Here is a 14835-nt window from a genome sequence, read left to right as displayed (position 1 = left end):
GCCCGCGGAGGATTGCCTCCATCCCGTGTAATATTAATCAGGGGGAAGTTAATGCATAACGTTCGCCAGGCCAAAAAAATACATTTGGGCTGTAATTTCTTGTTTGTTCGGAAAGCGGGCGAGAGAAATTGAATGTGAAAGTGATGCCACTAAATTCAATAACAATAAGCCCGTGATTTATCTCCTTCCTTTACCGCTCAAGACCCGCACTGCCCGACGCACCGATTAATGTTTTACATTGGGTACAGGAGACGGCCGCACAGCGGTTCCTGCTGATGCCCTTGGGGGCTGTAAAACCCTGAGCCTCCCCTCACCCCCAAACCCTGCCAAACCCCAAGGCTGCCCCGATCCTCTGGGCCCAGCTTTGCTCCTGCCCGGCAGCAAACTCCTTGCAAAATGGCTGGAGATGCTGCAAGGCACCCAGCTATGATGGGGGGTGGCTGTTGCAAGGGGCATGGCCTTCCCCTGCTAATCAGTGCAGTGAGAGGCGGCTCTTCGGTAATTACTGCCTGCTTATTGACTCAAAGCGACACAGAAGCATGCAAACAGACAGGAGCTGGCTTGGCTTTTGGCCACTCTGGATCCCATATCCCCACCAGCAAGACTTGCTGCCCCAAGCTGACTATTTTTAGCTGTGAGATCATTAATGCTGCACGCACAGAGCTGGGAGGCTGAGCCACTGATGTCCCTCCGGATCATTAGCTCCTAAACCATTCAAAGAGACCCCTTCTTATATCTGGGAAAAGATGGGATAAGATGGGTGCCTATGGGCTCTGCACACCGCTGGGCATCCATGAGTGCCCTGCCCTATTTGCTGGCTCAGCGTGGGGTCACTTGGGTATGCTTGGTGGCTTTTCTGCCCCAAAGCAGAACTCCATGAGGTGAGCTGAGCTGTTTTACCCGTGTGAAGTGGCACAGGACACCGCTGCTCACTTTGGGCATCCCTCCTTCTGCTGGATTTTCTCCAGAGTGCCTTTTGGCTCCTGCTGCTGCCACCCTGGGCACAGACAGGCCTTTAGGGCAGCACCTTTCAACATAACCCAGATGCAAAAAAACTCCATCCGGGTGTCCAACACCTGTTTGGATCTTCACATTTCAGGCCCCCTCTCACACACAGCTCCGGACAGGGATGGTGTCTGCCTACAGCTGGCAACAGTGGTGCAACATGCAGTGATGCCAGATGTGGGCATCCTTGAATACCACGCACAAACTGCACGTGCTTCCTGAGATCCCTATGTGCTGCCCTGGTGACAAAAGCACCTCCTGCTCCCTCCCAGCCCCTCCTTTTCCTCTTTCCAGGGACAGATCTGGCAGGAGAGCTGCCGCCCTCTTTCATTAAATGTTAATGCTTTTATTTATTCGCCAGTATTTATGGACCTCTCATCTCTTCCCATTGCTATTCACATATCTCCCTCTCGTTACTGCCAGACGAGGATGGACAGTTGATTTGAAGCATCAGGATGCACACCTGGATGGCTTCCCAGACATCCTGCAGGGACAGAGTCCTTCTGGGACAGCCCATCCAGCACACAGGGATGCAGACCCACCCATGCAGCCCACCCAGGGCTGCCCACCAACAGGGACCCCACATACATGCACTCAATGTCCTGCCTTGTTCCCTGGGAAGGGGCACATTAAGGCTTTAACCAAAGTGCTGCTTGTTGACAGCCAGGATTACCACCTCTCATCAGCCCCATTTTGATGAACCACGATGCTCATCGGCATTGATTTTATCAACACTAAATTAAGCACATCTGACAGCTACGGGTTGGGCACCAGGATGGTTTTTGTCAAATCTCTCAGCCCAGAGAGCAGCACATCATCCTGTCACCTTGCACATCCTAAAAACGCTCTATTTGGGGGGACATTTTCCCTTTCCCTTCTCCTACCCATTAATGCTGCCCTTCCAGTGCTTTCCCCAGTAAAGCACACCTCACAAGGTGCAGGCTGGGCAATGATCACAACCAACATGCTTCAAACAAATCATCTCCAAAGCAGAGATGAGGTTTTCCTGCCTGGCTGATACTCCCTCAGTAACCACATCTCTTCTCCTGCCTCTCTTCCTGAAAACAATCCAAGTGCAGCCAAGGGGAGTGAAGAAAACTGACCACATGCACCTATAGGGAATCACAGAATCATTAAGGTTGGAAAAGACCACTAAGATCATCACATCCAACTGTCGAATCATCCCCACCACACCACTAAGCCATGTCTCTCAGAGCCCCATCCAGGTGTCTTAGGAGGCTGGAAGCATCACATGGCATGTCTCATATCTCCAGCTGCATCTCATACCCCTTCCTGCCCCTTTTCTGGAGGGAAGGGGGGGAACCATGCATGGTTGGACCACGACACCTTCGGGCTGCAGTCACACCCAATGGGACAAAGCAATGGGATAAACACACCATTAAAGACCCCATCACCGATGCAAAACCACAATCTGAACGTAGCAGGGGCCACAAACAAAACAATGATGAAATTAAAGCCATGGGCGTAGAGCTGCCTTCACTATGCAGCATCTCCCACCTGCACACCACACACCCTTTTTCTCCACGTTTTCGCATTGAGACGGTGCAAGCAATAAAAACAAAACTCCGAGTGTTATACCTACTGTGTAACCACCTGTCAGTAAATTTATGAACAATTAGGAAGCGAAAGTGCTTCCCAGGGAGCTATTTGTGCGCGCGATAAAAACGTTCTTTCTGTTTGGGAATATAATGGGGAAACAACTTCTCCCGTCCTCCCCCCCCGCTCTGCCATTTTTTGCTTTTTGCAGTAATTAATCCAGCTGCTGACACTCTTTTGTTCTGTCAGCTCTCGATGCCCGCAGCACATCCTGCTGCTCTGACCTGCTCATTGCCAGCTGCTTTTTGGGGCTTTCCCTTCCTTATTTTAGGAGCCTGAGGATGCTTTCGCATCACCCCCTATGGCTGAAAGTCACAGCCTTCTCCCTGTTCTCAGCTAGATTTCAGGCTGGTCTTCTCTCCCAGCCTGACGTCCTCTAAGGATGCTTTGCTCTCTTTTCAGCTCAAAAGCCTCAGGTTCCCAACACGTGCCACTGCAGCACTGATTCCCCAGCATTCAGCATCTTCCCGTAACCCTTTGGTTGCTCCCCACGCTGCTCTGCCCTTCATCCCCCTTCAACCTACAACCACGCATGAGTGAGTTTTCCTGCTCCAACACCCAGACTGCTGATGCATTTGCAGATGCAAATTCACAAGTCCCCATGTCCTTAATTCCACTGAACAAGACCCAACCGCTCTGTACAGCTGAAATCCCACCTCCTCGAGGGCATCTCACAGCACCACCCTTGGCAAACCCATTGCCCATTTCCCTTCCCAATGCAGCCATTCACACCAGGGTGGTGGGTCCTCCTGCGAGCCAGACTCTTTCAAGACTTCCTCCCTCTTTATGCCTTCATTATTCTTTCATTTTTCTCCTTTGTTGTCTTCTGCTCTTTTTTTTTTCTGGGTGCTTTCCTGCATGCACACACTTCATTCTCTCTTCCCTTTGTTGTACAAGTCTCTGGGCTTTTCTTCTCCCCTCTTTCCCCTCCAGTTACCTTATTCTTCATTCATTTCTACCCTCCTTGTTTTCCTCTGAGCCATCCTCATCTTTGAAGTCTGGTTGTTGCCACACCGACCCTTTTTTGCCATCTTTGGGCTCAAGGAGAGACATGAGCTCTTCTGAACTGGGGAGAACCAGCAACAGGTGAAGGCTGCATTAAGAGCTCATCCTTAGAGAAAGCACTTCCCCTCTACAATGACACCTCACTGCATGGTCCAGCAGCTCCTCTCCTGCTGCCATCACCCCTCTCCAGCCCCCATCTCCTGCAGCACGATGCTATCATGAGACTCACTCCGCATTTTGGCCACTTACAAAGATTTCTACTCCCTTAAGTAGCAGTTTCCAGAGCCCCCCCTGCCTTGGAATGAAAAAGCAGCATCTCCCACTTGTTCTCTCTAACGGTGCACGTGCCAATTGATTTTCCCCCTGCAGTTGCTCATGGTTCGTTTTTTCCCCTCTTGTGCCATCCAGTGTGTTCCAGTTCAATAAACTGCTCAGCAAATGGCTGAGGCCCCTTCCATCCTCACCCCCACCTGTGCAAATACCCCCGGAGAAGGAAATGTGAAACATTAGTTTAACTGCCATGGACATTATGTGTTCTTGCCTTGTGCTCCTGCTGGGAAGACTTCTTTCCAGCCTAAGTGATTTTTTTTTCCTTTTCCTCTTAAAAGCCTTTTGATTTTTCTCTATTTTCCTGCGCTCCATCCCCACTGCTAAGAAGCCAAACTACGGAAGAGTTTTCTGCTTAAAATCACCGTTTCGCTTTTCCCCACCAGGACAATTAACCCAGTGCAGCCGGAGCCAAACCTCCAAACAGTCACCAACAAAGCACCAAATGAGACCCCAAGGAGCGATGAAGGGGAAGATGCACTCGGATACGGAGTGCGTCCAAACTTTGCTGGCCCACTTGCTGGCCCACCTGACGAGTGGCTGCAGCACTGAGAGGAGAGAAAAGCAAACAAGGAGCCTCCTCTGCCCATTGCTGGGCCACCTTAGCCTGAAAACTCAGCCAACACACATCACTTTTGGTGCACTTTTTCCAAAAATGCCAAGAGAAGCTTGGGTAGGTACCGAGGACATGGGCTGAGCCTCTGAAAAGCTCAGGGTGAGGAGAGGAGCACCTCCTGGCACTCCCTCTCACTGCCAGAGCAGAGCCCATGGGCACCATACCATAATGAGAGGTGCATTCGGGATGGCTAGGGAAGGAACAGTTTGCTTTGCACACCAGGCATCATCCAGCAAGACAGAGATGTGCCCCAAGCACAGTGTGTGATCCATTCCTTGCAAGCTCTTGATCCCAGCACACCACACAGTGCACCAGGAACCACTTCTGCACTGGACAAACAGCACCTGGACATTGCTGACCTGGATGAGCCTCCATTTATCCTCCACTAGAGGGATGGATAAGGTCCCCGTGGACCACTTCCATGGGCAGAGGGACCCCCAGGCTCCTTCTCAGGCATGCCCCAGCTGCAAGCACTTCACCAGGCTCCGCCGTTCAGTCTCTCTCTTCCTCATTATTGCCTTTTCTCTTAAGCAGACAAAAATAATAACCCGTTAAGGGGCAAGCAAGTGGTCAGGCACTGGCACAGCTGCCCAGGGAAGTGGTGCAGTCACCAACCCCTGGAGGTGTTCAAGAACCATAGGGATGTGACACTGAGGGATGCGGTCATTGGGCACAGCACGGGTTCCAACCTTCTTGATTCTGATTCTAAGCATCCCAAATGCAGATAAAGCACCCACGGACAGCAGTGAGCCTGCTGCAGAGGCCACATCCTGCCTTGCTCATTCTCCAGGCTGAGCTGCAGCTGCTGTACACCACGTGCACAACCCTCATGTCAAACTCTCCTGTGCCCTAATAATAAGCAAAACCACTGACACTCATGTGAAGCACTTTCTGCACGTACAGCATTTTATCAGCTCTACTATGACTGAGCTGCTCCTCTTGCTTTGCTATTTGCCACACAGCCTCCCGGTAAGGTTTTAATAAGTATCACAGTCTCAGCTCCTGCCTGGATATCAAAGGTAGCACGATAAAAGCAAGTCTAAAAGCATCACTTGTGCAATCGGAGGTGGAGGGGGGGCCCGCAGCACAGCCTGTCTTAGGGGAGAACAGCTCAATGAGGCTGGTGTGGGGGGGCTGCCCCTTCAGAGAGTCGAGAAGAAGTCGGTTGTTATTGGGAAGAAGGAAAAAATAAAGACTCCATTTGCTTGAGAGACACTTGCTGAAGAGCTACAGCTGCTGTCGGTGCCACGTTGAAAGGCAGAGGATGCAACTATTGACACGGGACCTGGTTCGGGGCACTGCCTTTATGTGGATTCGGGGGGTACTGCTGAAAAGAGATGCACACCCGGCACTCTGCTGCCAAGAACAAAGGCTGTGGTCCTTCAGAAGCCATCCTGCCCGTGGGGAGAGGAAAGCAGCAAAACGCCCAGACAGGAAAATGGATTGCACCGACCAGAAACTAACAGTAACGATGCAGACAGCTGGGAGAGGCTTTAATGAAAAATCTATGGTGAGCGGGATTAAGGCAGAACAGAGGAGGGTTCTCCAAATAAATCAGAAACAGAGGACATCTGAAGAGTACAAAAGACCACTGTTGGGTAGGGATGGGCAGCACTGGGGATCGCTGCTGAGATCTCCACCAGCTGCAGCTCTCCGATCTGAAGCAATGCCACGCTATGCAAAGCTGCTTTGGCACAAACACAGAGCAGCATCAGCCAGGAAGTGTTCAGAAATACCCACAAATGGGGACTTCCTCCCTGTTAGAAAATATTCCTGAGGTCTCAGCCCAAACCCCACTCTGCATTTCTCCAGACCTGATGCAAAACCGTGGAAGAAAGTCCCCCTTCGTGCCTGCAGGATGCTCTGCTGCATCAGTGACGCCACCCAACCATGCCTCACTTCTGCAGCATCACTGCAACCTCTTGTTTAACTGTTCACTGTGCTTGGGAAGGGCTCCATCTCACTCCTGCCACCTGATTTCTCATCACCTCCTCCCACCTCTTCCAGTCCCTGTGCTCCATCAGCCTTTCTGCTGCTGCCTTCCCCTCACTCCCATCCCCAGAAGGAAACCTGCCTTACTCTTTAAGATCTACAGTCTCAACCACAGATTCCAAGCTCTGCACTCGAAGCAGAAACACCCCCTGGCTGCTGCAGCAGCCCATGTCAAGGAAGCACAGCTATGCCCTGCCTGTTGCTCCTGCCACCAAAACCATTCTGCAGGGTCTCCTGGCCCATCCTGGCACACTGCACCTCTGGGGACAGGGCTGCACCTGGGGACAGGAGGGCTCCCCAGCACACATCACTCTGGAGCAGCCTGCCTTCACATCTACTGGCTACATTCGTCAACAGTTCAATGCAGGCAAAATTCTCCGCTTCCTACTAATTGCTCTGACAGAGAAATTACAGCTCCTTTGGTGTCATTAGTGCCATCAGAACTGCTCTGCTATGCAGACTCCCCTCCCATTCACCCCTACATATTTGGGTCTCCTTGCTCCAGCAATGGCCCAACAGCATCCTCATTTCAAGCTCTCTATGATAAGAGAGGGATTAGGCAGCTCATTCTCTCTTACACCACATGAAATCCCAGCTCTCCATGTGTTTGCAGCCCCCCCCCCAAGCACCAAAACACCACACACGTGCCTATCAGCATCCATCCTGTCGTCACAGGGAGAGAAAAAAAGCTGCCTGGCCTCCCGCCATCCCCGCTCTTACAAAGTGCTGTTAACTGCTGTAATGAACCAATCCCAGAGACATATTAATAACGACACGAAGAGACACATTTACTGTTGATTGTGACTCGCTGGCAGATTTATCGCCGGGTTGCTAGGAGGGAAGGTCTGGCCCTGCAGTAGGGCAATTAAAACCAAATTGAATACAGGGACAAAGAATCAATAATCTATCTGGGCAACTTTTAGTTGTGCAAAATACAAATATAAATTAATTGACCTGAACACGGATGCTAACTGGTCCTCACTGCCTGCTTGTGTGGGGAGTGCCACCAGGACAGTGCCTGCTCTGCAGAGGGAGTCCTGAACCCATATTTGACACCGGGACAGCTCTGACAGATATAAGGTGGTGGTCCCATCCCTGGTGACCAGACAAGTGCTCTGGATGCGACCATCCCTTGCTTTGCCCCTCCTTGGAGGTGCATTGCAGGCTACTCTCCCCACGCTCTCCTCCGCTGCAGCACACTCAAGCACCAGCACTTGGCACCAACATCTTTGTGGAATAAAAGGATTTTTGGCCTTGCTTTAATGAGATAAGATAATCGCACGGGGATTTTACGAGGCAAGATATTGGGTGTTAGGTGCTGGAGATTTATTACGAGCCGGAGCATGAAGAGGGGAAAAGAAGAGGAGGAGATGTAATCTCTCTTGCTCTCATGCTAACGTGCTCATTTCAGGCTGTTTGCTCATACAGCACACGGAAAAGCCTGTGCTCCATGGGCAGAACCAGCTGCAGCCCTGCGTGCTGCACAACCTGACCAGTCCTGGTGCCACCAGAACCTCAGGGAAAGAACCTTTGGGGTGGTAGGAGCCAAGAGCAGGCTCTGCTGTGTGTGACCACAGCCATCCATCCCAAGCTTCTGCAGGGCGAGGGGTGAGGTGGGTGTCATTCCATCAGGCAGAAAGAGCTCGGATGCTTCACAGGTGTTGACTGGATGGATTAGCACTATTAGTGAGCAGGCAGGGTAAACAGATTAAACTTTGCAGATGGACGGCTGGTACGCAAATCACTCAGGGGGGAGCAGGGAATGCTCTGGTATCTTTCTGCTCCCTCCTTTCCAAGCTACGCCCTCCCCCTCTCTGCACCACCACCACCCCAGCATGCTCAAAGCAGAGCCCCACTACAAACTCCTATGGAGATCTGGCAGCAAACAGGCACATAGCAGCCCATGGAAGCAGCAAGTCGCCCATCTCTCACACCTCGCAGGGGAGCTGACAGGCTGGGTGAGGTTTTCCCTGCTTTGATCGGTGGCCGTATCGAACCCTGCCTCTTCCAAATGAGAAGGATACATAAATATATACATATCCGTGTTGGGGGCTTCTCAGAGACATGTTGAGGCTGAGAAATTTTACAGATTTGCTCATTGTAAAATCAATACCCATCAGCTGTTTGAAATTAAAGGAAAGATTAGGTCCTGGTTTTATACACGCTTTATTGTATTCTGAGAGCTTTCTACTCAGCCAGATAAATCTTCTTTAAGAGGATTAGGAAACTTTCATTATCTTTATCTAACCTGAACTAACACTAACTCTGAAAAATTAATCTACAGGCTGGACAAAAGCTGATAGCTGCTGCAAAAGAGCCAGGATTGGAGGCACCATCCACCGGAGCTGGGGAGCCCAGTGGTGACCTCCAGCAAACCAAGATCCCCCTGGAAATATGCCAGTGTGCTTCATAACTGGCTCAACCCCAGCACTCTATAGGGTCATCTCACTGGTGGGCTTGAGCTTGGTTCCCACACATCATGCCTCCAAGTGGTCCTTGGTCTGCTTCCATTGGGAGTGTTTGCAGGTGGGAAGGTTGGGGAAGCAGCGTGCATGCTAGGGGAAGCTAGGCAAGCTGAGAGGCCAACATCTGACCAAGGGAAAGACATGGTTGGTGCAAGAAAGCCCCCCAAACACCTCACTGCAGCCCATGCTGCTACAGGCACCTGATCTTCCAGCACCAAGAATCCCCCAGATGAAGAGACCTGAGGATGCCAATTTTGAAACCAACATCAGCTGCTATGCCAACAGGCTCTCCTAGGAATCCCCATGCCAAAAGATCATTGAAGCCCCCCACGCACACCATCTGCCATCTTTCCTACAGTCCTGTGCTCTCTGAGTCCATTTCTCTGTGCTCTTTGATTCCCTGTACTCCCTGAGACCATTTCTCCACCACATCTGACAGTTCTTTGCCTTTACCCTTCCTGAAGCACCTTACAAACGACTCCCCAGTGCAGCAAACCGAGCCACATGGTAGGAAAAGGGGGATGCCAGCCCCAGTTTCAGTTTCCAGGTGTTCTCCTCCCCGTGCCACAACCACACAACACAGCAAGGCATGGACAACCTGAGTTCATCTGCTCCCAGAGATAGGAAACACCTGTACAGATCCTTGTCCCATGCCACTGACCACCCAAAATCTCCATCACCATGAGGGCCTCCAAACCCTATGGCACTCTTCTTCAATATTCAGTTCAAAACCAGCACCATAAATGTTAGGACTCACCTTGCACGATGAGGTGCACGCGCGATGTTTTGGGGTGATTGTCTGTCTGCACAGAGCAGGTGTAGGGCCCCTCATCGTACACATCCACGTTGTGGATCTTGATGCTGTACTGGGTTTTGGTGTTGGAGAGGATGACCACGCGGTTGTCTATAGACCACTTGTCATTGCCAGCATACAGGATGGTGCTGCGGTTCAACCACGCTACCCGCGTCACCCTGTCATCCACGGTACACCTGCAAAACAAGAGCACAAAGGTCACCAACACACATAGAGCACACCCCAGCTCCCAAAAGTGGATGGGAGCATCATCACCATCCCCCCACACCCTACAGCCGCTATGGGGACTGCACGCCCCACGCACGCTGCACACCGAGGCAGTGCAACCCTCCCACCACCACCTGCATTCCCCATCACGGTAAGATTCCTCAGAAGATGGCACTGCCTATTTTCCTTTCTTTTTTTCCCCCATGGCTCTGGGGAGGCGCAGATGAAAATCCCATTAGGTTTGACCTCCACGCGCCGCAAAGGCTTCCCGCATCCCCCGCTCGCCCAGGATTGGAGATGAAGCTGTAAAATTTGCTGACAGTTTGGCTTGTCAGCACAGCCCTCGAGCCATCCCAGTGTGATATACACCGCCACGGCGAGGGAGAGCGGCCGGCACACACCGAGAGAGGAAGAAGAGAAAGAGCCAGAGACGGCGAGCCAGCACGCGGGAAGAGAAGGGAACATTTGGATAAGCAGCTGTAAATCCTACAAGTGCCTTGAAAACACAACACAGTCGTTGCAATTATTTATTTCCTGCCTGGCTCCCTCCCTCCACGAGAAGCACCAAGGCTGGGGAGCTCCGGTCCGCGGCGCTGACTTACGCTTGGCAAGGAAGAGCCGGGGAAAGGGAATAAAAAGAGGAATTAGAACGTTCCCTGAGAACGTGGCTTTTTCATTCCATTTGATAGATTTTCTTGATCTATTTACTCCTGGCCTTCGCTGCCTCCGCGGTGCCCGCAGCCAAACCACGGTGCATTTGGGTAAATTAAGAGCTGAGCGTTCCTCGGGAGCTTTGCCTTTCCCACCTGAGGACTGCGGTCGGAGAGCTCTCTCAGCGTGAAAGCAAACCAAAAAAACAACCCCAGGCACAAGCTCACGCTGGCAGCAACTTAGGGCAAGGCACTGAAGTCAATCAGGCAGCTCTCACACGTCCCTTCCCACACGACAGTAAATTCAGAGGTGGGCAGGAGGGCTGCCCTATCCCCACCATGCAGAGGGTTGGGTGCTATATGCCTCCCATGCCAGGCTTGCTGAGCATCGTCTCGATGCAGATTATTAATTGAGCAGAGAGATGGGGCAACACGTGGTGTGTTTTGGGGTCCCCACAGGTCTTTGGTTTGGAGGAGTGAGCAATACATCCTCCTGCAAACAAGTCCCTTTCCCCATGTAGGAGCTGTACATCTGCACAAGCCACGCTGCACGTGGATGCCTGGAAAGCCAGATGGCTCTGGGGGCACTCCTGGAGCCCGAGCATCCTCATGCCACCACTGCCATAGAAATGCACACTGCAGGGCAGGTGTCGGGGTTGTCCCATCACCAGGGAGGTGAGGTGGCCTCGTGCCAAGCGTAGGCATCGCCCTTTATGGGAAAGCAAGTCCTCCATTCAAATTAACTGGGGGAGAGCTAAGCACAGCCTAGTTAAGTTCAGCCCTGGGGGATTCCAGTCTAGTGGACTATTACTGCTGTCTCACTTCATTATAATGAATAATAAAGAGATACTTACACACGGTTTCTGTAAATTATTCATTGCGTGCACTGAAAAATCAGGGCAGTAATATGTAAAACAGACAACTTGCATGTCTGCGCTCATATAAATATCCAGACTAAAGCCCTCCGAGGTACTCCCGGGTCCCCTCATTAGGGGTGAAGTACAAGGAGCAGGGTTTGAAGTGACAGGAAGATGCGCCTGTGCCGTCTCTGGGAATGTTCAAACACCACTCACTGGCTCCAGCTCACACGAACTGGGGCTGTTTGGGGTGGGCACACGACCCCTAGCAGCCCAGGCTGCTCGTTTTGCATCCCCTGCCCGCATTTGGGGCTGGAAGCCGAACCTCCACCCGTCCCATAACACAGACAGATGTGCTCCTGTGGGCCGGAACGAGGACAGCATCACCCTTCCTTACCCACCGCATTTGACGGAAAGGATCTCCATCAAAAAGACTCAAAGTGAACAGGATTGGGAAGCTGCTGTGCTTCGGTAATGCAGAGTGCTGACCCACGGAGCCTCCCTGCTTTGGGTGACAGCAAACACCAACACACAGAGTGCCCTGCCAGCTTCTTCATCAGGCTCAGAAAGCGATATCCATTAGCAGCTGAGCTGCCAGCACTCCCTCATCTCTGAGCCGCCTTTGCTACCTATTTCCAATTGACCAGGATTATGATAATGTCTCCAGTAAGCAAACAGGTAAAGAGACTTCTTCAAAGTGTTTAGATAAAGCAGACAAGCTCTGACAAAGCTGGATAATAAAACGGGCCAGGAGGTTTTCCCTTGAAGGGATCTAATTAAGAACAAAGACAAACCCACATTAACAGTCTCCTGGAGGCACCATATCCATCTCCAGAAGAATCGCTCTGTTACGAGTCCAGAAGGGACAAAAGAAAATAAAGCATGTGTCAGGCAGGAGGGAAATAACCCCTTTCTGTCTCCATGGCTCACCTGGAGACAGCGAGGCAGGGGAACAGCTTTGAATGGAGATGCAGGCATCAGCCCAAACCAGCAGCCTCATCCTGGCTCCCTTCTGCAGGACTTCTTCACGCAACACAATCTATTCCATCCTCTCCATGTCCACCCCGCTCAGACCATCAACTCCCTCAAGCAGAGATCTCTCATCACCTGTAGCACCTCACCATGCCTGCTCTCCACCAACCCATCTTGCTGGGGTGTGAGGACAAGACCTGGATGTTGTGCATTGCCTGAGCTCCATCCCACCCTGCACACCACCAACAAACACAGCCCCAAGAAGGTAACATCTGCCCAGCCCCACATTCATCCCTTTGCTCTGCACAGGGATGGGAGCAGCTGTACCAATGCCAGCACCCCATGAGAGTCCAGGGCAATGAACCCAAGCGTGGCAGAGTGGGAAGATGCATGAGGGAGGGACCTGGGGCACCGATGCTCTGCTTCTTCCCTTCTAATTGCACCCATTCCTCATCCATAAATGCTAATTTTGAAGTTTTTCCGAGGAATTATTTCACTTAGTGTCAACAATACAAATAACTCCTCCGACATGGCCTTTGTGTTTGGCAGTGCTGTGTGACCATCTTCCTCCTCCCGCCCCTATTAGCGGGGACCCCCGCGTTGCTCCCATGGCAGGCGCCTGCCCAGCCTCATTAATGACACTGACAGCACTTTCCCTGTGCATGGGATGCGAAATAACACCTGCTGCCTTCCTTCCCAGCCTTCCCCTGTGCACATCTCAGCCCTTCCCTGCAGTGGCAGAGGGGCCAAGGCTGGAGCTGCACATCTGCAAGCTGGGGCTGCCCCATGGTGAGGGAAATAACACACCAGAGGCAGTACGAGTGTTTCCAAGGGATAAATGACATATGAGTTAGAAGAGTAAAGCAAGGCTTCCAAACAGAGATTTTGCACCTTTGGGTGCAAAATAACCCAAAGCATAGATATCTCCAGATTGCTGTGGCAGCACAGTCTTTTTGCAGCTGCAAAGCAGGGCTAAGGGAGAGCAGGAGCCTCAGGGGAGATGCTCGTCTGCGCATCGACCCGCAACCCTCTCACTTCCTTATGCAAACAAACAAATCCATTCTTTTAAATACTTTTACAGCCCTTCAACCCCAAACCATTTTTCACTCCTGTAGGCTACACATCTCTTCCAAATGACAAATGGAGATGCCAAAATCGGTCGCAAACGTGTCAGCCGACCCAGTTTTCTGAAGCTAAAATATTTGACCCAGATCAGGAGCGAGGGAGAAGCAGCTTGGAGCCGCGATGGAGCAGAGGACCCTGACATGAGGACATGGCCACAGCCACGGGCTGAGTGCCCCATCTTCCCAGCAGGGTATGGGTGGTTTTGGCACCTGATGCAAGGACACGGGATGCCCATGCTGTCAGGATACCCCAAATGCAGATGGGCCAGTGACGATGCTGAAGGGGCACAGCCTCTGCTGGGCTGCTGCATCCCCTCAATAGTGACAGCATGATGTTTCAGCATGGAAGGTTTCCAGCCAAAAGCACCTGTCCAAGGGGCAGAGTGAGCACCCAGTACGAGAAGCTATCGTTAATTATGTTTGCAGGGGATTCCTGCTGGGATTTTTCCCTCTCTTCCAGTACCTGCTCCAGTGACGGAGCTACCAGGCTCTGAACGTGGCTCTGAATGCCTTTTATTCGGGGCGGCTGGAGCAAAGGCAGAGGAGATTTATTTGTAATCATCGGAAATAAACACAGCTCTTCAGAAGTAAACACAAAAGAACAGAACCTGGCGGAGCTCCCGCTTCGTTAAATATGCAAATTAGAAACAGGCCAGCAAAACACGCGGCTCCTCTAATCCTCTCCCAACAACGTAAAGCATCACATTAGCTGTGGGTACCACGGCATCTGCAGTGCGTGCTGGTGGGGATCGGACAGCAGCTCCCCAGGGCAGGGCTGAGCATCAGCACCGCCAGCTCTGAGATTTATTCTCCAGGAGGAGGACGGGAGGCACTTTGTCTTCATCCCGTTCTGCTGGCATTTTTCTTTTCAGATGGGCCATCAGTGCTTTTCCCTCTCCCTCCTGTCCTACTGGGGCTGTGTGATTCTACCTCTCCTGACCAGACCCAAGCTCCTGTTTTAGGGCCACCCCAAACCCTTCCCGATGCAGGAATCTCCATCTCACGTCTCTTCTTCTGCCAAGGACACAGCAACAGCAATTTCCATAGCAATACCAGCGCAGCCTCAGCCGCATCCCCACGGCCCGACTCGACTTACATTTGTTCTGCTCCTTTTCCCACCACCTCCCTTTCCGCCACCAGCTCTCCATTCCTGCACATTTAATTAATTGCCAGGCCCATTGCTA

The 14835-nt window shown here is 51.8% G+C and overlaps 1 protein-coding gene across 6 annotated transcripts in view; it reads right to left on the bottom strand.

Moving 5' to 3' along the window:
• OPCML (opioid binding protein/cell adhesion molecule like) overlaps positions 1-14835 on the bottom strand; it is a 259744-nt gene that overhangs the window by 9851 nt on the left and 235058 nt on the right. For all 6 annotated transcript variants that reach the window (XM_090123389.1, XM_090123388.1, XM_090123390.1 and 3 more), the window contains one exon: positions 9785-10017. In XM_090123389.1, the coding sequence (XP_089979515.1) occupies positions 9785-10017 (233 nt within the window). The remainder of the gene's footprint in view (positions 1-9784; positions 10018-14835) is intronic.

Source organism: Phasianus colchicus, chromosome 23, assembly GCF_987193195.1.
Source record: "Phasianus colchicus chromosome 23, bPhaCol1.hap1.1, whole genome shotgun sequence".
NCBI lineage: Eukaryota > Metazoa > Chordata > Aves > Galliformes > Phasianidae > Phasianus > Phasianus colchicus.
This window is presented reverse-complemented; position numbering and strand designations above follow the sequence as displayed.